Below are 23,846 nucleotides of genomic sequence, written 5' to 3'. Positions count from 1 at the left end.
GGGGGGGATGGAGGGGAAGGGGGGGGGGAGGATGGAGGACCAACAAGGTATTGCGTTGGCCAGGAGGATGGCGGGCTGAGGGACAGTGGGCAGCAAGGGGAGGGTTGGGGAGGCAGCAAGTGAGAGGGGGATGCAGCGCGGGGGTCGGAAGGGGATGGGCAAGGCAGCGCGAGAGCAGGAGGGTGGGCAGCGCGAGGGGGATGAAGGGGGGGCGAAGCATGGCCGGCAACGAGTGCACTGGCGGCAGTAATGCGTTGTAACCTTTTGGTCTCACAGATTATTTTTTCCTTTTAAATACATTAATATAACAATTTATCTCATTTCATTTCATGGGGCGACGCTCCGGATAGCGGCGTGGAATTGTAATGGATCATATAGGCTAGATGTAGGTGCCTTTGAAGACAGCTTTAGGGACAGAGACATAGTTTTCTACTCAAAGACACACCAGATACCGGGACAGCTTATGCCACATGTGAAGGGGTATTTATGGGAAACAGCTGGTCGACTAGACAAGAGATCTCTGCGAGGTAGCCGGGGTTCAGGAGTAGTAGCAGTCTTATTTAAAGAGGAGCTGAAACCACTACTACAAATTATCAGGAAAGATGAACAAGCAAGGTATATGTGGGTGAGAATGAGAGCCGGGACAGGTAGATTTCTATATATCGCTATATGCTACTTCCCTCCAAGCACATCAGTCTACTCCTCACCTAAAGGACAGTCCCCTTTCTCCATATTGAATAATGACTTATGGGAGTTCTCTAGAGATGGAGACATCGTTCTCTTAGGAGACTTTAATGCCAGAACGGCCAACTCTCAAGCAGTATTCTATGATACATCCGAGGAAATGCTCAGAGAAGTGGATTTATCACAGGAGGGGCTTATTAGAAACTCATTGGATAAAGAACACACTGAATATGGAAGACATCTCATGGAGATGGCAACTACACATGGTTTGGGCATACTTAATGGTCTAGAGAATTTCCCTTTATCTGGGGGATTCACATGCTTCCCGCACAGGCATGGGGCCAGTACAATGGATTATGTCATGACTTCACCAAGCTTTATTTCTAGTATCGAGGATTTTAAGGTGGAACCCAGACCGGTTGGGATTGCAGTGGATCATGCTCTCTTGACCTTATCAATCTCCTTCCAATACAATGCCTCTCAAGTACAAAGGAAGAAGACACACACAAGATATACTTTTATGCCAGAGACTGACTCAGTCTATGTGGAAGAGATCAATAATAGGATGTGGGAAGCTGATATATACTATAGAGGAGATTACTTCTCAGCTAACAGAGATACTACATGGAGCAGCACAAGAGGCATACCCACATACTCAGCCTGATCAGAAGAGAGGATATGGGAACATGCCTCAAAACAGTTGGTACGACGAGGAATGCAGAGAGACGAGAACCCAGGTCCAGAAAGAGCTTACACTTGGGATCATCACATATAAGCAGTCTCAGATTGCTCTTCGGCGTATAGTACGTCGCAAGAAAAGGGCATTTTTAGCCAAACTAGAGAAGGATTTATATCAGCTCTTCTTGAGTCAGAACTCACATGAGGCCTGGTGTTTATTTCACGAGCACTCATCGCCTCCGACAATTACTTCTCCTGAGATTTGGGGTCAAAATGTAACATCATTATATATGGTATCTGGACAGCCTCCATTACCAGATCCGCTAGAGCCATGCCCTGCTACTAGTACTTTCTTTACTACGGAAATGGTGGAAAAAGCCATTGATAAGATGAAGACAAGAAGAGCATATGATCATGAGGGTTTAGTAGCAAAACATGTGATCCATGCAAGGGATCTACTTTCAGAAGTCCTTGCTCGTCTGTTTAATCGGGTCATGTGTGAAGGATTACCTGAATCTTGGAAATTATCTACTATCGTACCTATTTTCAAGTCAGGGGATCCTATGATACTCGGGAACTACCGTACCATTATGGTGGGTCACACATTGACCCGACTGTACGCATCCATTCTGGAACAAAAATTGAGTAGATGGGCAGAGAATGAGGGCATAAGGGCAACATGACAAGCTAGATTCAGGAGGGGCTATTCCACTTTAGATCATATTCTTATGCTCAGAGCCATTATTGAGGAAGGAAGAGCAAGCGGGAGAAGGATGTATTGTTGCTTTGTGGATTTTCGGAAAGCTTTTGATAAAGTACCAAGGGCCAAATTGATGCGCAGAATGCAAGAGTTAGGGGTCCCCAAAGACATTATCTGGGGAATCATGGCCTTATACGGGTCAGTAACTGGTTATGTACGTACTCCAGAAGGGGATTCCGACATTGTTCATTCCACTGTTGGAGTAAAGCAGGGATGCCCACTGTCCCCTACTTTATTTGGTATGTATATAGATGAGGTATCAGACTACATTGATAGAGAGGGTGACAGAGGTGCTCAACTTGCACGGTCATGGATCCCTTTGTTGTTGTATGCAGATGATATTGTATTGATAGCAAAATCACCAGATGGAATGCAAAGGCAGTTAGATGCATTACATAAATTCGCGGAAGACAGCAAACTGTCGGTAAACTTGGGTAAAACCAAAGTTATGGTGTTTAACACCACACCGCAGTGGGTTGGGAGATCGGCACCTACATTTGCATATGGCCAGGATACAGTAGAGTACACAGATGCATACACATACCTTGGTGTGGTAATTACAGGACCAAAGTTTACTCTTAAGAAAGCAGCGGATGCTAGATTGTCCAGAACCTCTGCGGCCTTGGGAGGGTTGGAGAGGATGTGTTCACAAGTGCAGTTTCAGGAACCACGAACAAAACTTTGGCTCTTTGATACTGTGGGGGCTACGGCTATGCTTTATGGGGTCTAGATTTGGGGACCATCTGTGGATCACGATAATTGGAAGTCAATGGAGAGACCTTTGGTATCTATGATTTCCCGAATGATTAGAGCCAAGGCCTCCAACCACACGCGATTACCCGAGCGGAACTAGCTGCCCCTCCGATAGAAATTGAAGCTCTTACCAGATCAGTGTCCTTTATGCATGGTTTGTGGGATACAAATAATTGCCGATATACTAGATTGGCCCTCAAATCCTCTCGACAATTAGCAATGAAAGGAGATACATCATGCTGGTATGCGCAACTGTCCTCGTGGTTTCAAAGACACGGGTTCAGTATGGAAAGATTACCCCCCTTCCAATACTCTCTTGAGGCTCCATCACTAGCAATCACACGAACGGAGATTAATAAAATCATCCGCCAGGATCTTATACAGTTGGACACTAAGAGGACATGGGTAGACCCTACACAAGAATTGGGCACGAAGATGGCCAACTACAAAGAAAACTTCCTACAGCTATCTGAAGATGGTTTTGTGATTCGCCCGAGCTACATGGATACCCACCTGTCTCATGGTTTGAGATGTGCTATTGGTCAGATTCGTACATCCTCACACCAGCTGGAAATTGAATTTGGCAGATTTAGGGGAATCCAACCTGATGCAAGTTATGCGGAATGGAGCCCGAGACAGAATTACACTACATATGCCATTGCACCGTATACTATGAGATACGTGGGCGTTTCCATTGCTTATTTAAAGAAGGCTTTGGACCTCTAAATAGAGTCATGCAATACCAAGATCAAAGGTGCTTAGGCCTGTACCAACTGGAACTATATCGGCACAGGGATAATCTAATGAGAAGACAAAGAGCACTACAGCCTCAGAGGCAGATCACAGATTTCTTCAGATCGAGCGAAGCAGGAATGGAAGGAGAAGCAAGAGGCCAACAGCTAGCACAAAGGAGTACCCACATTCATACCAAAGGCACCCTCATTGACAGGGCGATTGAGCTTAGGAAATCGAGACGACCACGACCGAGATGCAGAAGCACACTTCACCGGAGGAGACTACAACAAAGGATTAGAAGCATTCTAGCCAGACACCCAGAATGCTCCTGAGAAGTTTATCTAATACTTTGTATTTAGTTTTTCGCATTTATTTTCACACTTTTCAGACATTGTAACAGATTCACCACTTTTGTATCAGTTTGGTCTCATAGGTCACTCTGGCCTTTTGAAGACGTTAATACAACATTTCATTTCTCTCTCTCTCTCGTGAGTCTTGGAGATTATCTACTATTGTACCTATCTTCAAGACACGAGACCCCACAGTGCCGGGGAATTACCGTACTATCATGGTAGGACACACATTGGTACGGTTGTATGCATCCATCCTTGAGCATAGGCTGAGCAGTTGGGCAGAGATTATGGGCATACGGGCACCTGGGCAGGCTGGTTTCAGGAGGGGTTTCTCCACACTAGATCATGTCTTTACACTCAGAGCTATCATTGAGGAGGGTCGAGCACATGGTAGATGGATATATTGCAGCTTTGTGGACTTCCGCAAAGCTTTTGACACAGTACCGAGGGCCAGATTGATGCGCCGACTTATGGAATTGGGGGTACCCACAGAGCTGATATGGGGGATTATGGCATTGTACAGTTCAGTGATGGGTCATGTACGCACATCAGAGGGGATATCTGACATAGTTCACTCCACTATCGAAGTGAAACAGGGATACCCACTGTCCTCTACTTTATTTGGTATGTATGTTGATGAGGTCTCTGATTATATTGACAAAGGAGGAGATAGAGGTGCTCAGCTTGCGGGGACATGGATCCCTCTTTTATTGGATGTTGACGATATTGTGTTGATATCAGACTCACCAGAGGGTATGCAGAGACATTTGGACGCATTGCATAGTTTTGCAGAGGATAGTGGATTGTCTGTCAACCTTGGTAAAACCAAGGTCATGGTATTTAATACCACACCACAGTGGGTTAGGAGATCAGCACCTACATTCACATATGGGTAGGAAAGTATGGAGTACACTGATGCATACACATATCTTGGGGTGGTCTTTAGTGGACCGAGGTTCACACTGAAAGTGGCAGCAGACACTAGATTGACTCGTGCCTATGCAGCCCTAGGCGGTTTAGAGAGGATTTGTTCGCAGGTTCAGTTCCAGGAACCTCGAACAAAGCTCTGGCTTTTCGACACTTTGGTCGCTTCAGTTATGCTATACGGGGTTCAGGTTTGGGGACTGTCGGTTGACAGTGCTGGATGGAGTAATATGGAGAGACCCTTGATATCTATGATTTCTAGGCTGATTAGAGCCAAGGCCTCAGTTCCACATGACATCATACAAGCGGAGCTGGCTGCCCCACCTATGGAGGTTGAGGCACTCACCAGATCAGTATCATTTGTACACAGCTTATGGGACACCACCAGGGACAGGTATGCTAGGCTTGCTCTTGAGTCATCCAGAGAGCTGGCATTACAGGGAGATACATCATGTTGGTATACACAGATGAGCTCATGGTTTCAAAGGCATGGTTTCAGCATGGACAGGCTGCCCCCTTTCCAGTATTCTCTAGATGCACCATCTTTGGCTCTTACACGGATGGAGACTACTAGACTCATTCGGCAGGATCTTATCCGGCTTGATAGCAAGAGGACATGGATAGAGCCATCACGGGAGTTGGGTATGAAGAGGGTTTTCTATAGAGAGCATCTTCTCCAACTCACGATAGACGGATTTGTCACACGGCCCAGCTACATGGACACACATCTATCTCATGGGTTACGATGTGCCATAGGCCAGATTCGCACATCTTCACACCAGCTTGGGATTGAGACAGGTAGATTCAGAGGCATACCAGCAGACAGTAGGATATGTCAGTTATGCCATGCAGAGCCAGAGATAGAGTTTCACTACATATGTCGCTGCACAGTCTACTATGAGATACGGGGACGCTTTCATTGTTTATTCACAGATGGTTTTGACTCGTTAGATAGAGTCATGAGATATCAGGATCAAAGATGTCTCGGATTATTCCTACTTGAGATACAGAGACATAGAGACGCTCTATTGAGTGGGCAAAGACAGAGACAGTCCCAGAGACGCATCTCAGATTTCTTCAGTCTGAGTACCACAGAGGCAGAGGGGACACCACCATCACAGAGCTCGGTTCCCACCCATCCACACACCAGCGGTACTCTCATTGATTGAGCTATAGAGTTGGGGAGATCGAGACGACCGCGACTGAGGAGTGGAGCCACGCAGCACCGGCGGAGATTGCGGCAGAGGATCCACAAGATTCTAGCACGACACCCAGAGTGTCGATCAAAATAGGCTTCATGCTACTGCTATATTATATCATGGTGACGACATTATCCCCACTTTGTACCTTTATGGCATGATACCATTGCTCAGCCTACCAGACACCCATAGAAGTCGGTAGCACTCCTATCAGTTCTTTGTTTGTAGTTTTCTTTGTTTGTACCCAGACTTGGTACTAGACTCATCATTGTAATCAGTTGGTCTCATAGGTCATTTTGGCCTTTTGTAGATGTTAATATATCATTTCATTTCATTTCTCTCTCTCTCTCTCTCTCTCTCTCTCTCTCTCTCTCTCTCTCTCTCTCTCTCTCTCTCACACACTTTTTTGTAAGTCTGATTTGATTAATTTACCAGTGGGAAACCTCAAAGCGAGGAAAACCCACCAAAAAGATCAGATACAAGGGAGAGAACATATCTGTGTTCTGTGATGTAAAATCGCTAAAAGAAAACATAGAAGAGTTGCAAGATTTCTAGGGATATGTCCCCAGTGTCAAAGGCAAAATGAAACGATTGCCTCAAGGTAATCTTGAAGGATGGAAAAGGATCCACCTCATGACAGTGAAACATACGGAGATTGTGATGGTGCCACAGAGACCTCAGCGACCAAAATCTGACCCATGCGAAAAAGATGGCAAAACGTTGGAGGGAAGTCGGAAGAATGCCAAAAAGCCAGAAACGTTTGTGGAAAACCATCGAGGGAAATCGAAGATTCATACAAGCAGAAATGCATCGAAGGAATGTCCTGGTGCAGCGACAATCCCAAAGCAGATGTCTGACATTCTCATCAACAACGGAGCAGTTGACACAACGGAGGAGCTAATGTGACGCACCACAAGGAGAGTTCCAACCGGAAGAACTCCCAACAAACAACGCCAAAGAAACAGATGCTCCTTAAGAGGCAAGTGAGACTTCCAAATAGCAGTGAGAGCCTGTCTCCACCATCATTCAGGTTTGTGCAAAGCCCAGAGCGCATTACAATGATCAGCCAGCCAAGAGTCTTGCACAAGAGAAGCATAGATATATTGGGCAGAAATCGCATCCATAGGAGTGTCCCATTAAGTCCAATCCTGCATACGACAACCACCTGCCAGCGACGGAATAGGGAGGAAATCAACCAGCATATGCTGAAGCAGGCTCCAAATCTGACGATAATGCATGCCCAACCCAAAGCGTGCTGCTGCCGGAGAAAAAGTATGCAAATTCCCAGATGAATCCACCACATCATCAACTGTGCATACGCCACGACCAGAGAGGAAGCAGGCTTGACGAGGCGGTTGATCAGCCAGGGTAAAAAAGAACACCTTACTCCAATGAATGCTTTCCAAACGGAAGGAATTCCCATTTGCTTGCTGCCTGCCATGCCAGTAGAGATGATCCGTAACATCTTTCCAAAACGGAGAGCAAGGCAGAGGTGAATAAGCAACCAGGAACATAACCATCCATCTTGCCAAACACAAGCTCCCAAAGGGAAGTCAGCCAACAACCAAAAGCGAGAGTGGTAGCATGCCGACATAGATCAGCAACCATAATTTTCCATGGCTGAGATTGCCGCACAAGAGTAGGTAATAACATAGCCTTCCTTGCCAATGCATGGCGTCAAAGGTCCAAAATATTCAGCCCCCCAAGACGCTTCGGAGTGCAAAGTTTCTGCATTGCTAACAAGCAGAGGCCTTTCTTATGAGGACTAGTGCGCCACAAGTGAGATACAATATTAGACATAAGCAATGAGAGACGAGAGCGAGGCCAGCGCAACAACGGCAAGTAAAATTGAACATATGCCATCATGATACTTTGCACAGTACGAAGTCGAACATGTAGTGGCCATCTCTCTCTCTCTCTCTCTCTCTCTCTCTCTCTCACACACACACACACTTTTTTTTGTAAATCAATTTGATTTATCTATCTGTGGGAAACCTCAAAGAGAGGAAAACCCACCAAAAAGATTTACAAGGAAAGGAACACAACAGTGTTCGGCTTGTACAAAATATCTAAAAACATTCATAAGAAAGCTGATGTATCTCTGCCGTAATATCACCAACTTCCAAAGCGAACCGCAAAGACTGCCGAAGGGAAATCTTAAAGAAAGGCAGGGGATCTGTATGAATGCGATGGAACATATAGCCATTACGTTGTCGCCACAGGCTCCAGTACGCCCAAAACATGACCCACATGAAGAAGGCTGCAAAGCACTGCAACGCCGGCGAGAAGATACCAAAAACCCAAAACCTCTTATGGAAGACCGTCGTGGGAAAACGTAGCCGCATACACGCAGATACCCGACAAAGAAAGTCTCAAGTGACACAACAATCCCACAAGAGGTGACAAACATCCTCCTCGGCAGATGAGCAACGGACACATGATGAAGGACGGATACGTTGCATCCTAAGAAAGGCACCCACTAGGAGCACACCAAGTAAACACCGCCAACGCTCTTTCAACGGCAAATGACTTTCCCATATTGCAGATATAATCCTTCGCCACCAAATATTTGATTTATGCATGTGCCAAATAGCGTTGCAATGATCAGCAATCCATGGACGAGGCAGAAGAAGAGCATATGCCCGGCCGGCAGAAATATCTTGAAATGGCATTTCCCCAAGCTTCCAGTCAGACATGCGATCACCATCAGCCAAAGGTGAAACAGGCAAGAAACCTGTCAACATTTGCTGTAATTCTCTCCAAAACTGGCGATAGTGCATGCCCAATCTAAAGCGGCGAGCAGCAAATGGAAACTCGAAAGTGAAACCAACAGCATCCACCACATCCTCAACCACTCGAATGCCACGGCAGGAGAGGAAATACGCTTGGCGAGGCGAGCGGTCAGCCAAAGTAAGAGAAAAAGCCCGACTCCAATGAAGGCTCTCCGCATGAAGTGAGTTTCCTTCCCTCCGAGCATTCCTTGAGAGATGAATCGTAACCTGTTTCCATGCAAAAAGCAAGGTGGAAGAAAGTGGGCATCCAGGAATATGACCATCCATCTTACCAAATACTGCCTCCCACATGGATGATTGCCAGTGACCAAATGAGGAAGTAACCACATGCTGACTCAAGTGTGCAAACATAAGAGTCCAAGGCTGAGATTGTTGCACAAGTGTAGGCAAAAGCATAGCCTTCCTAGCAATGACATGCCTATGCAGGTCCAAAATATTCAAACCACCAAAGCGCTTTGGTGTACAAAGTTTTGCCATGGATATCAAGCACAAACCTTTTTTGTGAGCACGCGTTCGCCACAAATGAGACAAAATGGCCGACATGATAGAGTCAAGACAATGACGGGGCCAATCCAACAATGGCAAAAAGAACTGAATATATGCCATGAGGATACTCTGAACAATTCGCAGACGAACATGTAGCGGCCATGTAGAAAGCTTCCAGTAATGCAATTTAACATTCAAGCGATTCATAACCCAATCCACTTTCTGCGTGTGAGTAACATTCCATCCAATTGGATAACCCAAATGCCTAGTGATTACATTTGGAAGAACAATCTCTCCTAGCCACAACAGAGCATGCCAATCACAGGAACGAAGCAGCAAAAGCTTTGATTTACGGAAATTGACTTTAAGACCAGCCGCAATCGCAAACAATTCCAAAGCGTTCATAATCTCTTGAACATCGTTTTGCTAATTGCGGGGCATAAATAGCAAGTCATCTGCATAAGCCTGCCCAATAAAAGTATGACCCGATGGTAGCTTCAAACCATGAAGACGCTGCGCAGAGGTCAAATGATCAAGATACATCAACAAAGGATGAGAGGCAATTGCATACAGCAAAGCACTAAAGGGGAACCTTGCCGAACCGAACAACCAAGCGGCCACGATTCAGTCAATTCCCCATCCAAGACTCCCAAAGACGTACTACAATCATATAAGAAATAAACCACATTAGCCAACTTAGGACCAAATCCTAAACATGTCATTGTGGCTACAATGAAGTCCCAATGCATAGTGTCAAAGGCCTTTTCAATATCAACTTACATGACCAGCACATCCTGTTGCATATACTTAGTATACTCCATGCCAATCATAAGATTGGCCAAATTGTCCATGATTTGACGACGAGGAATGAAACCATATTGAGCCTGATGAAGTCCTGTAAACAGATAGTCCTTGATGCGGTGGACCAACATTTTAGCCAAAATCTTGTATATCACCGGCATCAAAGTTATGGGCCGCCAATGAGAAAACTGCTCGCAAAGCGCTTGCTTGGGCAACAACTTAAGTAAGCCCTCTTTCCATGAAATTGGTAGATCCTGTTTTTCCCATGCCACATTTATCATGAATATCAGGGGTTGTTTAAGAGCATCCCAAAACGAGAGGAAAAATTCCACAGTAAGTCCGTCCCAACCAGGAGATCTCCACTGGCCCAATGCAAGCAAGGCAGCATGCAATTTGATGCAAATGCTTTAAAAAATTCTTTGAAGCACAACCTTTATCCATAAAAGCCTGTTGACGTGCACGCGTCTGCCACTTAGCAAGCTTTCTCTTATCATTTTGCTGAATACACACTTTAGCTTCACATAACTCCGTCATTTCAGAGTCAAACAGTGGGCGGAAATCAGCCAACTGTTGTAAGCGTTGACTAACCTGTTTCGCATCAACGACATTCTCCTGAATACGCTGCATATGCTTCCTACCATAGTCAAAAATGACACTTTGTACTCTCATGACAAAACGATACTAAGCAGCATCCAAATCAATATGCATTTGAGCCAACAACGGAGGAATAATATCGGCAATCATGTGACGAAAATCTTCATGAGTAAGATAGGCATTATTAACATGCAACAAACATTTCCTGTGAAGAGGCCGATCAGAAAGAGACTGTCCAAAACACAATGACAGCAAAAGAGGATAATGATCTGATAGCTACAGAGCATAATCTATCCGCATGTCACATACAAATTCTTCATACTGTTGCCCATTAAGCAAATACCAACGATCCAATCATGCTCTATAAGAGGAATGAGCAACATGCTGAAAGGTAAAACCAGGTGTAGCAGGATGCAAAGAACGCCAAATATCAATCACTTGAGCAGAGGCAACAAGAAGATCCCAGTTGTGCTTCTCCGCAAGCAACATATGCGAATTTCCTGTGGTGCTGTCAATCAAATCAGGAGTATTATTGAAATCTCCATACAGAAATGCATTCGAGGTCCATGAGTGAGACGAGATTTCTCGCCATAAAGCAACTCTTTGCCCAAAGGCCGTATATGCATATGTACCTCCAAATTCATGAACTCGACCATTCAACAAACACTATACAACCATCCACCGACCATGCGGATCATTGTACAACAGAACAGGCTGAAGCTCATGTCGAACCAGCATCAACACACCAGAAAAATCTTGCGAGCCAGCATACGCAATCCAATATCCGGCAAAATAGGAACATTGACCAGCAAACTCGTGCTGATTATGCTCTTGCAATACAACTGTCTACCCTACATGTATGTACATAGTGCCAAGTCAACCGCCATTTGTCAAGTTTGCATAACCCACGCACATTGTATGAGATGCATTTAATATGACTTTGCATTGAAAACATATGTACAAAAAGCAACAAAAATCAAAATCAAATGGAGGTTCCCATAGACACGTCCATCCACTGCATCCGTACGAGGACCCATCCTCTGAGTCAGGGCAAGAAACGTGTCCACAGCGTTCACATGCAATGTGGAAGCCTCACCAAGGAGTACATCTTTGTAAGAGTGCATCGCTTTATCCCATGCATCAATCAACGTGCGATTGTCATTACATGGTAGTTGCTTAAACGATGCATTCTTGTTAGCATTAACAAAAGAAACGTGATTACGAGAAGAAAGTGGCGTGCGAATCTTTAGTGCTTTTATCGGCACCACCCATGTACTGACATCAGTAGATCCAACATTTTTGCCTTTTGCAGCAGTCCCATTCCCAAGATCAGTAACTTGTTGTACCTTGCCTTTCCCTTTGTCCACATTCGAAGACACTTTAACAGTAGAAACTCCACTTTGCTTGGCTTCACTTGTAGGTTTCCCTGTAGGGATAGAGGTGGACAAAGGAACAGCAGAGGGAGGGGGTTGCAAGACCGGCTCTAGACATTCGGATTGCATATGACCAAATTTGCCGCATCGAAAACATGAATTCGCAAATTTTCCCCATGTAAGTTTAAAGGGACGCTTGCCTACCCATGGATCACCTGAGTCAACCATAATACCATCCGGGGTAATCTTGTCCGTATCCCATAGAATGCAAAACCTGTTAGTATTCGCATCCAATTTTGGAGGACAGATAACCTTTCCAAGCTGCGCAGCCAACAGCGGCAGGAAATGTCTCCACGTGCGGGGAAAATCAACAATTTCCACCCACACCGGGCATTTGTGACGAATAAGACTCTGGTAGTCTTTAGTGAGTGCCCACGGAAGAACATGTGTCATCTGCGTATTAAAAAAGAGGGGAGACATCTCAAGCAAAAGATTGCGAGCTTCCACATCTACGAGCAAAACTTCATAAAATCCACGCACCCCAAAGTAGACACCTCGGACAGCATGTCGCTTAAGGAGAAAATCGACCCATTGGCCGACATCTTGCGCAATAGGCATTTTCCCCGGGAAAAACAGAATAACTGCATTCATAGCGTACTGCGCAACTAGGTCCATGAGGTCCTGTACCGGAATGCGCACCTCAAGAGCAGGCGCCTGACCATTCCATGCCTGTCGAGCCTCCTCAAAGTCCTCGTACAAGCATGTCTTGATCTCAGAGGCTGCCTCCGACGTGGGTTCCATCGCTTTCCGACGCTTAAAGACGCAGAGTGAGTCGAACATAAATTGAAAGAAACCCCTTTCTCAAACAAAACCGACTGCCGAGAAAATTTGCAATCTATTGTGGAGAAAACCTTGCAAATCACAGACGAACCACAACTCTGTACATGTTTCACAGAAAAAAGCAACCAAAACCCACAACAATATACATCTTCTGAATTCTGCCAGAGATTTGAAGCTTGACTCAAAATCGAACCTTTGTGCAACTGCCCTGTTAATCCTGCACAGCGAGAGCAGACAAAATCACGCTGGCCACAACTGGCGTACAAAGCCTGCTGCACTCTCTGACAAACGCGCTGAGCAAAACTGCACTCCACAGCAGCGTGGAGCAGAAGGGCGTGCTGGGTATAAACTCGCAGGAGCAGCAGTACGTACCCCAACACACACACACACACCCTCGCTGGCGAAACAACACAGGGCTGCTGCTGCGCGCAGCTCGCAGGAAAATTCCGCGACAGAAGACAACAAGAGGGCGCGCAGGAAAATTTCACTCGCACGCGCACGCGCACACACACACACACACACACACACACACACCCCAAAGGACACACACATGCACGCACACACACTTTTTTTAGTAATGTCAGATTGAACTACTAATGGGAAACCTCTAAACAAGGAAATCCATAGAAAATATTACAAGCAATAAATCAGAAACAGTCGAAGTAGAGCTTGCGCTGACTAAAGGGGAGACCAGGAATTTTCTTTGGTCAGGGCGTGACACCCAGTTACCCTGCGCCTGGCAAGTCATCACTCTACCTTGTTCTCAGGGGGGGTTGGAGATCATAGTCCGAGCACAGCAAAGTAGAGCCCTTCTTGGGAAGTTTGTTGTCAGAGGACTGCTTCCAAGGTAGGAGCCCTGGAAGGAGTTGTTGCTTCACCGGCTTAGAGCTCAAGTGCCTCATGCAAGAGGCTCTTGGAGATCTTCCATCAAGTGGATCTTTACAGAGATGCGTAGAGTTGGTCTGAGCAGGAGACTAGAGGATCGATTTGTTGAGAGCATGCTTTGCTCTTGGGAACAGCTGCGATGTGACCTAGAGCAGCACCAACCCACTTGCACGGAGGAGCGCTTGAGGCAGGCCCTTGTTTGGAACCCTATGATTAGCACTCAGAGAGGCCACTTGGTTGGTAGTAGGCCTCATGTTTCTTGGGGTCTCATGGCAAAGGGTCCAGCACGCACTCTAGGCGACCGGCTTCAGTTCTCAGGTTTGCCAGAGGAGGTACAGAGCATCCAGCTATGGGGCATGAGAGGGGTGCAGAGCATGTGCCAGGACATCACAGAGGCTCTACCAACTAAGTGGCTCACTCCTCTAGAGACATCAGCTCCCCAATGGATGGGGGCCTTCACGTGACTAGAGTTCCTCTTGCAATTCGCGCTTGCTCAGAGTCAGTACCCTCCATGTTCTTCAAGATCCAGGTGGAGGGTCGACTACAAAGAGTCTCAGTAGAGGCTCCACAGGTTGCAGAGTGCTCTTTTCAGAGGATTCAAGTAGTAGGCATCTGAGGGAGGACTTGTGTCATTGACCCTGACCAAGCAGATCTTGAGACAGGCCACTGGAGGCTTTGGGCTTGGGAGAGCTGCCCTCTGGCACGAGTGCAGTGGGATCCTGGAGAGTGGTTCTGGAGAGACCCCTTCTCTTCAGCTAACAACCCTGGGATCCCTTTCTTACAGTACACTATTCGAGAGGGGCGTTACATATTGGCAGCACGGAGAGAGGTTCGTCCTGCTGCAGCACTTCATTGGCACGAGGAGGATCTCATAGCTGAGTGCTTCTAAGGCTTCTGGGCGAGGTTGTGGGACTCCAAACAGCTGCGGCGAGCCACTATGTTCCAGTAGCTAGTTGCACAGAGAGCTACAGCAGTGGGGAGTTGGCTAGTACATAGTGGCCTTTCGGCAGCATGTGCAACTTGTGACCATCCTTTGGAGAGTCAGCGTCACTGTCTGTGGGACTGCCTCATGGCACAGTAGGTTTGGCGAGTTCTTCGGCTGATGCCAGCTCTTTCCACAGCGTGACAGTACACTTGGGGTGCAGCTGCTTGGTCCACCCTCACGGGCCCTGCGCTACAATTTGCGTTATCTTCCACGAGCAGGATGATAGTGATCCAGAGGGCCGACCTACACTCCAGCCTCCTACAGAGCTTACCCCTAGGAGTGGTGCAGAGAGAGGTGTGTTGAGAGCTCGGACACTCTAGTTCATTTGGAAGGCCCGTTTCTTCCGCATCTTCGAGGTTCGCCTTGTTCCACCAGCGGAGACTGTTCGTGACTTTTGGCTGGAGTTAATCCATACTCTCAGGGGACAGTTCGAGAGACTTCAGGGCAACTCCGACTGCATGCAGGAGCGCAGCGAGGCGTTCCTACGACTCTGGCACCCTGGGCCTTTCTTCACCATGGTCCACGTGAGCCCAAACGGCACTACCGTCCACCTGTGTGGCTTTTCCTTCCTCCCATCTATTGATTTAGCCCTCATTGTACATATGTTGTCTTTTCATTGGGAGAGTCTCCCCTATGGTAGATGTAGCCCTGTCTCGTAGAGATGATTGTAACCATGTGGGCAGTTTTATTAACTAATGGAAGGATCTTTTTCTCGGTAAAAAAAGAAGATACTGGATGATGAATTTTATTCTCAAATCAGCAACTTAATGAGAAATTCACTGATTTTCATCAAAAAGCAGCAAAAGTAGTAAAGAAACTTTGATTTTCAGCATTTCCAACTGTTCAATCGCTGATTTTCCAGCGAAAGAGCACTAAGCTTCACCTGCAAACACGCTCACGAGAAGAAAAACAAGTAACTTCAGCAATAAATTACTAAAAATTACGTGAAATTGAGTTTCCCCTACTCAAACTAATCCGTAGGTGTGCACACGGTCCTTTTTGCAACCAAGCCGGCTCTGATACCATGAAACGAACACGCGGAGTGGATCTCCCGGCTACATGGATCGCCTACAGACACGCGTCGGTGACGAACCACCCGACCATAGCCACCATCCGGTGGCACCCCCGTGTTGGGGCCAGCGTCCGAGGACGTAGGAGTGCACCTGTAAGACCAAGCGTCCCATACCACCCGCAGTCACCTCCTCAAGATGACCTCGCGCACTCCTAGCCTCACGGGCTAACCACTGGCACTTTGCCATTGGGGGTCGATAACTACAAATGAGGCCTCAGCCTCCCTTTTATAATAATGGCCGGCCACAGTAGCCAGGTCCACACTACGTCCGCCCGGACACTTGACGCCCATTCCAACGACGTCTAGGCTAGATCCCCTCTCCCGAAGCGGGACATAACACAAGCCCTCTCGCTCAGCATATAAATTGAGCTCCTATTCGAACACTACTCCATATGGTTTGGCCAAGATGTGGCCAACCATGAGCGTCCTATAGTTTCTTGGATTGAGCATATCCCCTGCTTTGTAGATTGGCACAATGCAAACAACGATGTAGACAGAGAAAGAGAAAACTCTTCTTAAAACCAGAAGTGATAGCCTACCCAGTCTAGGAACATATTAAGTGAAGAAGGTGTCCGTAGGGAAATTACCCAATATAAATACAGGTGTGGAAAAAACCTAAGGATCCCATAAGTATGGGAAAAAATGGGGAACACCCCATCTGGCCCAAAAATGGCTGGACGGAACCGTCTAGAAGGTTCCAGTCATGCAATCGAATACCATGAAGCAATGGGGGTTGAAACTCTACCATGCTAAAGTGCCATGAGGATTGAGTTGGGGATTGAGCTCTAAACCTCACAGCTCATGCTTGCATCCACAACCACATCGCCTGCCCCATTCATAATTTGTTGTTAGCATATACCTCTGGTGCTTGTTACACTTCCTCTCAACTTTGTTTTCCAATTTTGCGCTTTTACAGAAAATATGTCACCAGCAGAGAAGTAACAAATTTAATTTTAAAGACCTGGGCCTCCAGTGAAATTGATTCTGCCTTCTCAGTTTCACCATGCTTCTCAAAGCTCCTGACCTGATTATCATGACTGTCTCAAAAGAAAAAAGATATTAACAAAACAGCTCCTGCGAAAATATTCGGAAGTTCAAATACAAAATAAAGGTCCATAGAATGTGCAGAAATGGGTGTATCTATCCCAAGTGAATTTGTATGGAAAGAACATGAACTTGAACAAAAAAGAGAACGTACAACTCTAGAAGCTCTAAAAAAGTGGCTCTTTTCTTCTTTAATGCTTGTTCATACTGCTCATATTCTTCCTGTATTCTGTGAGTATGCACTTCAACTACTGCTTTTACTCTCTTGGGCCACTCGTATGCAAGCATCATTGTCCTGAATTCAGACTCTGGTATTTGAAACATGAACTTGTCAAGAAACTCATCTTTCTGCCTACACTCAGTTAGAGATTTTTCCACAGTTCCGAGCTCGTTAGGGCAAGAGAAGAGCAATCTGTCAGAGCAAAAGAAAGGAAAGTCTTTAATTCATTGTGTAACAAGTAGTGTCAATTTTTGGAATAAGGAAAAGAATCTCCCTACATAATCAATCTCAAATAAGCCAATTTCTTCTACCTACAGAGTCTTCCAAATTCATCAAACCAACAGATAATACTTCCAACATTCTTAAGATTTGAGCCACAGATTTTTATCTTGTATGTGGAATATATTGCATTGCAATATTAGCCTATTTTTGTTAAAATCTTGGCATGAGTATGATGTCAACATAAAGCAAACATGATAAGCATCTTCTAAGAGTTTGTTTCTTCATAGAAAAAGCCCTAAAACTTCCCTATATTACTTCTGCAGTACACACCCCAACCTTATGCATGTGGAAAGTAAATAGCAGCTGAATAGCTCAGCCATTCTGGACAGCTAAATCAAGGTATGCAACAGAACACCAAGTTTGCAGTGCCGTTATTAGGCATTTAACACGATCTCACTTATTTTTTGTAAAGTAAGTATAGATTACAAAGAGACTTGCACAAGAGGAGGACATACAGGCCTTGACACAAAATGCCAATCTGGCCCTTTCTTCCACTGCATAGATTTGGCAATTTGAGCCAATGGCGGGTGATGATTGCTCAAACCTACTGATGGTGAGGAAGCTGTAAGGACTGTCCTTGTGGGTGTGGGCGTCTCGGTCTACAAATGGAATGGCCCTGTCCAATGTCACTTCTCTTGGGAGGCCTCTACCACAAGGTAGATTGGTTAAAGGGGACATATAGGCTGTTAGACTTGTAGAGCTGGCACTAAAATAGTCTTTGAGGGCTCTCTATGTTGGCAGCATGGAACTCATTCCTCTCCTTCAAGAGAGTCCCCATCCGACCCCTACTCTCCATTAATATGAGCCAAAGCCACTTAAGGTCCTCAAAGTTCATGATTGAACAAAATGTTCTAAAGCCTTCACAAAAAGGCAATGGTCCCATAGAAACATGGTACGGGGAATGGGAACGGAGTACGCAGTCGGGGTCGGGATGGCAAAAGTTAGGTAACGGGGTCGGTGCCCGGAACGGCAAATACAAATATCTACACTTCTGAAAGAGGTAAGCAAAAAGGCTAAGCTTCTTTTATACCTTAGGAGGTCAAGTGTATCTTAATCAACCAACTATTCAAAATTTAAATGTCACTCACTTTTGCAAGCTTACTGCTTCCTCTGAGTTTGTAGACACTTTAGTTATATCTCTGGCAATCCGTTCACACCTCATGGAGACTTCACGATTGATAGCACTCAAATCGGCAAGAATCTGAATAACATTCAGGGTAATTTTTAATAACAAAATGGAAGTTACAGGATATGAGACTAAATAAGAACACTTCGACTAAAGGTTGAATCAACTGCACGATAATCTCTAAAAACTTGCAATCGACGATTGAGTACAGCCCTCTTCCAGAAGTTCATTGAGGATAAAATTAGATCTCACATTTTGCCCGTGTTTGGTGAGAAGGTCTGGGTGTTTCGTACCACATGCTATTGACTTGGTAATCCCTACTCTTCCTGAAGAAACAAGCTATGCTTCTCTCTTAAATTGTGCACCAACCATAGAATGGAAATACAGATGCTACATGAAGAAAAGCTGTGACTTGTAATTGATAAATTATCTTATAGAAAGGGTAACTGCGATCCACTGCAACAAAGCCCTCTTTCCGGGTACACAATATGATTGCAGATTGTACGCAGCAAGGCCAGTCTTGATCTATGAATCCATTCTTCCAAAGATTTATCTAACCTTCACACATGACCAACTTCCTCCTAAAATGAGGGTGTGAGCAGGACAAAAAAAATGAAGTCTTGACCCACCCACATCGCGACAACAATATGTGCAGACCTGGACCATTGCCTTAGAAAACCTGTTATTCAATTGATAAGAAGCTACACAATTTGTTTCTCTATCTGAACGTATTAAAAACAGTTGCAATAATTTCAAGCCCAAAGATATGCTCACTTGAGTCAACTCACTTGCTCCTTCAACAATGTACAGACGTGTCTTGCTTTGTTGCTTAGATAATTCTTGAATTCTACACATAGCACTCTAACCAATCCACAATCAACATCATTGGACGATGCAAACTCTGCCTCAGTTGCTCTTTTGTCAAACGCCTCAATAGTAGTTTCATACTCGGGAAGGCTTTTCTCTTGTGCCCTGAATTCTTTTGCAAATGCTTCAGCATCCATGTTTGCCAAGTCTTCAAATAAGTCAAAGCCTTTAACTAGAGACATTGGTTTGTCCGCATTTGAGCGTATAGCCTAAGTCAACATCAAACTCTTAACTCGTTTTCATATGTTTGTGATCCACAGAAAAAGGGGAAGGGGAAGTATTTTTGGTTTAAGAAGTTTTCATTGCAGCCCATGTTGGCCAATATTTCAACTTCTTAAATGGATCAAGTTACTTGATCCATTTGAGAAGACAAGAGTCAAAAATTTTACTTTTCCATTTTTGAAAGGATCTTACCCTGCTTATGTACAGTTTAGCAACCTGGACCAGCGCATTATCAGCCTCTATATTTGAGAAACTAAGGGTGGCTATCTTCTCGCCCTTAGCATCAATAAATGAGGCTTCTGATCCATCATAGAAACAAAGATCCACTAACTCCAAAAGCACAGACTCAATCTCTTCAAAGGTCGGTTCCACGCTGATAACCAATTCAAGAACAATTATATGGAGAATTCAGTGTTGAGAACAATAATTGGCATCCAAAATATTCGGTATAATCTTTATTCATATACCTGTAAACGCCATTACAGTACTTCAAAGTAACAGTAAACGGCGGTACGAAGCCCGCAGGTGAATTTGAGGAGTCCTTAGTAACGTCCTCAAACAGCCTCTCATATTTACCTGCTGTTGGGATGCGTTTCCTTATGTTGAATGGTGCACAGTCGGTCATTTTACACGTGTATGTATTCAAGAACTTGGTGAGGCTTATAATTGAATCCTCTACTAGTTTTCTGATTTGATTGGTCATAAGCACAGCTATGGCTTCATAGAAGCCCTCAAGATCCCGGTTTGGAGGTATTGGAACTGCCTGCTTCAGCAGATTTCCAGCTGCCAAAAACCACTCCTTTTCCAACGCATCTTTCGTACTTGACGCACACTGGTTCTCTTGTGACACAAAGGCCTGTAATTCATAAGGCATTTTGGCCCGAAAATCGCCAGAGCTAACATCAAAAAGAAGCCGAGATGCGAACGAATTCTGCCAGACATTTGCAATTTCTAAAGTCAATGGGTGCAATCTGTAAAGTGTCCCAGCCATTGCTCCATGAGCGTTCAAGACAGCACTTCTCCACTCTGGAAGCAAAACCTGGATCGTGTGCGACCTTGCAAAATAAGATGTCGTAATAGCTTGAAGAATCCTATCAATGTCTGTGAGCCCAAGCCTTTCCCGCTCTACCATATCCTGAAGTATGTAATTAATGATAGCTTTTCTCATGCTAAGTATATACTCATGGTGGACCTCCTCACAGACATGCTGTAAGGTATGACTGACGGTTTCTTGTGAGAGACCTTGAATTGCATGTTTTCCGACAAGATGCACCGCATTCTTTACCCACTTCTCTCGTATTGGAGCTATGTAGGTTTCATCTATACCTGCCTCGATATAATATTGGTACTTCAATATTCGCTCAGCCGCATCGGATACACTGGAGGAAAGCGGTGGATGCCTCAAACAAGTGCAAATGTGGAGACTTCTAGGACTCTGCACAACATGCGGAAAATACTTTTCTCTGTCGTTGAGATCCCGTCTCAAAGAGTCATCTTTCCTCTTCTTGATAGATTCATCGGTATCCTTTCCAATTTTCAAATGCGACTTTACTGGATGTGGAGTCTCTTCAGGTGGCTGTTGGCAATCAACTGCCTGGCTTGAGAAACACCTGTTTGACCGGACATAAAAGTTTCCTGCTTTCATGACTTGTTCAGGTAATATCTCCGTTTCAGTCGCCAACTCTTTAAGAAAGTCCAGTTCTTCATCTGTCAACAGCGGCACTTTGTAAGGATGGGAGAGCTCATTTGGTTTCCCATCTGGATTCCTCCATGGCCGTTTCCGTCTAGCATGAGTTGGTAATTCAAACCTTAAAATGGGTATCTCTGGTGGAGTATATTTAGGACAAGACACATCCAAAGTGCCAAGATCCATTGATGACGGACTGCGGACACATAAAAATTGTAGTTTAACATTTAATACTCCGACTTGTAGCAGAGACGACCTTCTCTTCTTCTATGAGCAGACTAACAAACTTGAAACCTGTTGTAGATGCCAATGCGATTCGAAGGACTTCGACAATATAGCATATTCTGCATGCCTAAAGGAATTGCCTTGGTGAACAGTGTCTCTGTACTCAAGATCGGCGGCAATTCTGACGTTTGGAAACCCATCTGGTACAATGCCAACAAGAGCATGAGAAATCTTCTTCCTTAATCTAATGCATAGCCGAGCCTTCTCCTATATGAAGCAAATTAAGAAAAGCGGAATATACATATACTTGATCACCACTAACATGTCAGAGACAACTGATTCATTGCTGTTACTGATACTGATTAGAGATTTTGCAAAATCACCCTTTGGACATGCTCCCCTAAGGAAAATGTAACTCCTACAAATATTATATGAGCAATAACAGCTCATTCTTCTTGATGCAGTATCAAGATTAGGAGGAAGCCACTTAAGGGGTTGAATCCCTCTTAACAACTCTACATTTGCATTATCCAGCTTCATCGCTATTTCCATCGCTCCAAAATGTTCTTATCACAACCGAGCTACGCAGCTCATAGTGCCATTGACCAAAGAGTCAATGAGGAAATGGGGGCTATAAATTGGCTGTGTGCCGTCAACCAAAAGTATAGAGTAGCATCTGTTTTCATGACAAGGTCACCCTGCAATCGGACTAGACTCGAGGCCCAGCATCCACAACACAGAGCTATCTCCCTGTTTCAGAAAACGTGAAGAAAAGACAGAAGGCAAGGCTCAATACCAGCTTCCTTTTCTTGACTGCTTCTTCTAATTCTTCAATATAGTCAGCGGCAAGATCCTCAGCCTGATAAAAAGGAAATCGTGAGTCTAAGATCGCAATGGGTTGCATTACTGTGATGATGGTCGTCGAGGACTAGACTCAACTGATCTTTTCAATGTTGCATTGGGTAGCACTTGATGGGCTTCAGCCTCCTCCTTCCATAGAGATGCTCTCCGCATGGAAATACTTGTCCTCTGCTTATACATTTTAGATTGGACACAACACGTGCAACCGACACACGCACAGAGAGAGAGAGAGAGAGAGAGAGAGAGAGAGAGAGAGAGAGGCCGCGCAGACAGGCGGAAATTGGAATAATTAGCACCTAACCAACTTTTGATCAACTTTTTGGCAAAAGTCAACAAGGTTTTGGCCTCGGCCGAGACTCTGCCTGCCTCAGCACTAAAGGGCATGGAAATTAAATTAGGCCAAGCGATGGGATCAACAATCCCAAGGAGGTTTAAGGGCTCAAATAAACGGACGTCGAGTGTCACATGCGAGATTGTGGGGGTCATGTAAGTTTGGCGGCAATGATCCTCCCTTGGGATAAAACAAGCCAATATGTAAAGTGTCACTCAAGTAGCGAAAAATCCTCTTGACAACCTACCAATGCTTAGACCCTAGGCTATGCATAAATGTGCTGACTTGTAAGACTACAAACTGAATATCTGGCCCTGTGTTGCATACATAAATGAGGCATCCAACAACAATTTGGTAAAGAGTGACATCTGCAGGATCACCAGCATCATGAAGACTCAATTTCAAACATGTTTCCATGGTAGTGGCAATAGGTTTGCAATCGTCAAGTCCAAACTTACATAGCAATGTCTCTATGTAACATTTTTGACACAAGCAATACCACCATCACACTGCTTACTATATATGTCACCGTTCAAGAAAGCAGTAACAATGTCTGACTGATGTACATCCCAACCAAAATGAGCTACCAAAGCACATACAAGATGGACAGTAGTCATACGACAAGTGGGAGCAAAAGTTTCTTTATAATCTATGCCTTTTTGCTGTGCATAACCTTTTGCAACAAGTCGAGCCTTATGGCGATTAATCTCACCATCCGGCTTGTGTTTCAACTTGTAAACCCACTACATACCAATGGCCTTTTTTCCAAGAGGCAAATCACATAAAGTCCATGTGTCATTTTCTATAAGTGCATCATGTTCTGATTGCATGGCAACCATCCAATTTTTTGAATTTTGTGCTTCATCAAAAGATAGAGGTTTCTCAACATTATGTAAGTTAGACACAGCCAAAGAATAACAATCTAATGCATAAGATGCATGGAGAGAACCTGAATGAGTACGATTAGACAAAGGTGCATCCAATTTACTGTCACGCAAAGTATGCACCAGCCATTTAGGCATACCTCTAGCCTGCTCATTCTCAGCCCTTTCCTCTTCAAGTACATC

At 45.0% G+C, this 23,846-nt stretch overlaps 1 protein-coding gene across 1 annotated transcript in view; it reads right to left on the bottom strand.

Moving 5' to 3' along the window:
- LOC147454535 (uncharacterized) overlaps nucleotides 1-22,704 on the bottom strand; it is a 291,300-nt gene extending 268,596 nt beyond the window's left edge. Inside the window, exons 1-9 of the mRNA XM_086516456.1 lie at nucleotides 22,527-22,704; nucleotides 22,384-22,446; nucleotides 21,657-21,787; nucleotides 20,143-21,558; nucleotides 19,868-20,048; nucleotides 19,375-19,662; nucleotides 18,549-18,661; nucleotides 17,113-17,370; nucleotides 16,876-16,951 (exon numbers count right to left, since the gene is read on the bottom strand). Of these exons, the coding sequence (XP_086372582.1) occupies nucleotides 16,876-16,951; nucleotides 17,113-17,370; nucleotides 18,549-18,661; nucleotides 19,375-19,662; nucleotides 19,868-20,048; nucleotides 20,143-21,558; nucleotides 21,657-21,787; nucleotides 22,384-22,446; nucleotides 22,527-22,628 (2,628 nt within the window). The 5' untranslated portion in view covers nucleotides 22,629-22,704. The remainder of the gene's footprint in view (nucleotides 1-16,875; nucleotides 16,952-17,112; nucleotides 17,371-18,548; nucleotides 18,662-19,374; nucleotides 19,663-19,867; nucleotides 20,049-20,142; nucleotides 21,559-21,656; nucleotides 21,788-22,383; nucleotides 22,447-22,526) is intronic.
- Between the last annotated feature and the right edge of the window lie 1,142 nt (nucleotides 22,705-23,846).

The sequence above is a fragment of the Adiantum capillus-veneris genome, chromosome 7 (genome assembly GCF_014529385.1).
Source record: "Adiantum capillus-veneris isolate H3 chromosome 7, ASM1452938v2, whole genome shotgun sequence".
Lineage (NCBI taxonomy): Eukaryota > Viridiplantae > Streptophyta > Polypodiopsida > Polypodiales > Pteridaceae > Adiantum > Adiantum capillus-veneris.
Note: the sequence above shows the minus strand (reverse complement) of the source record. Positions and strands in the feature narration are given on the sequence as shown.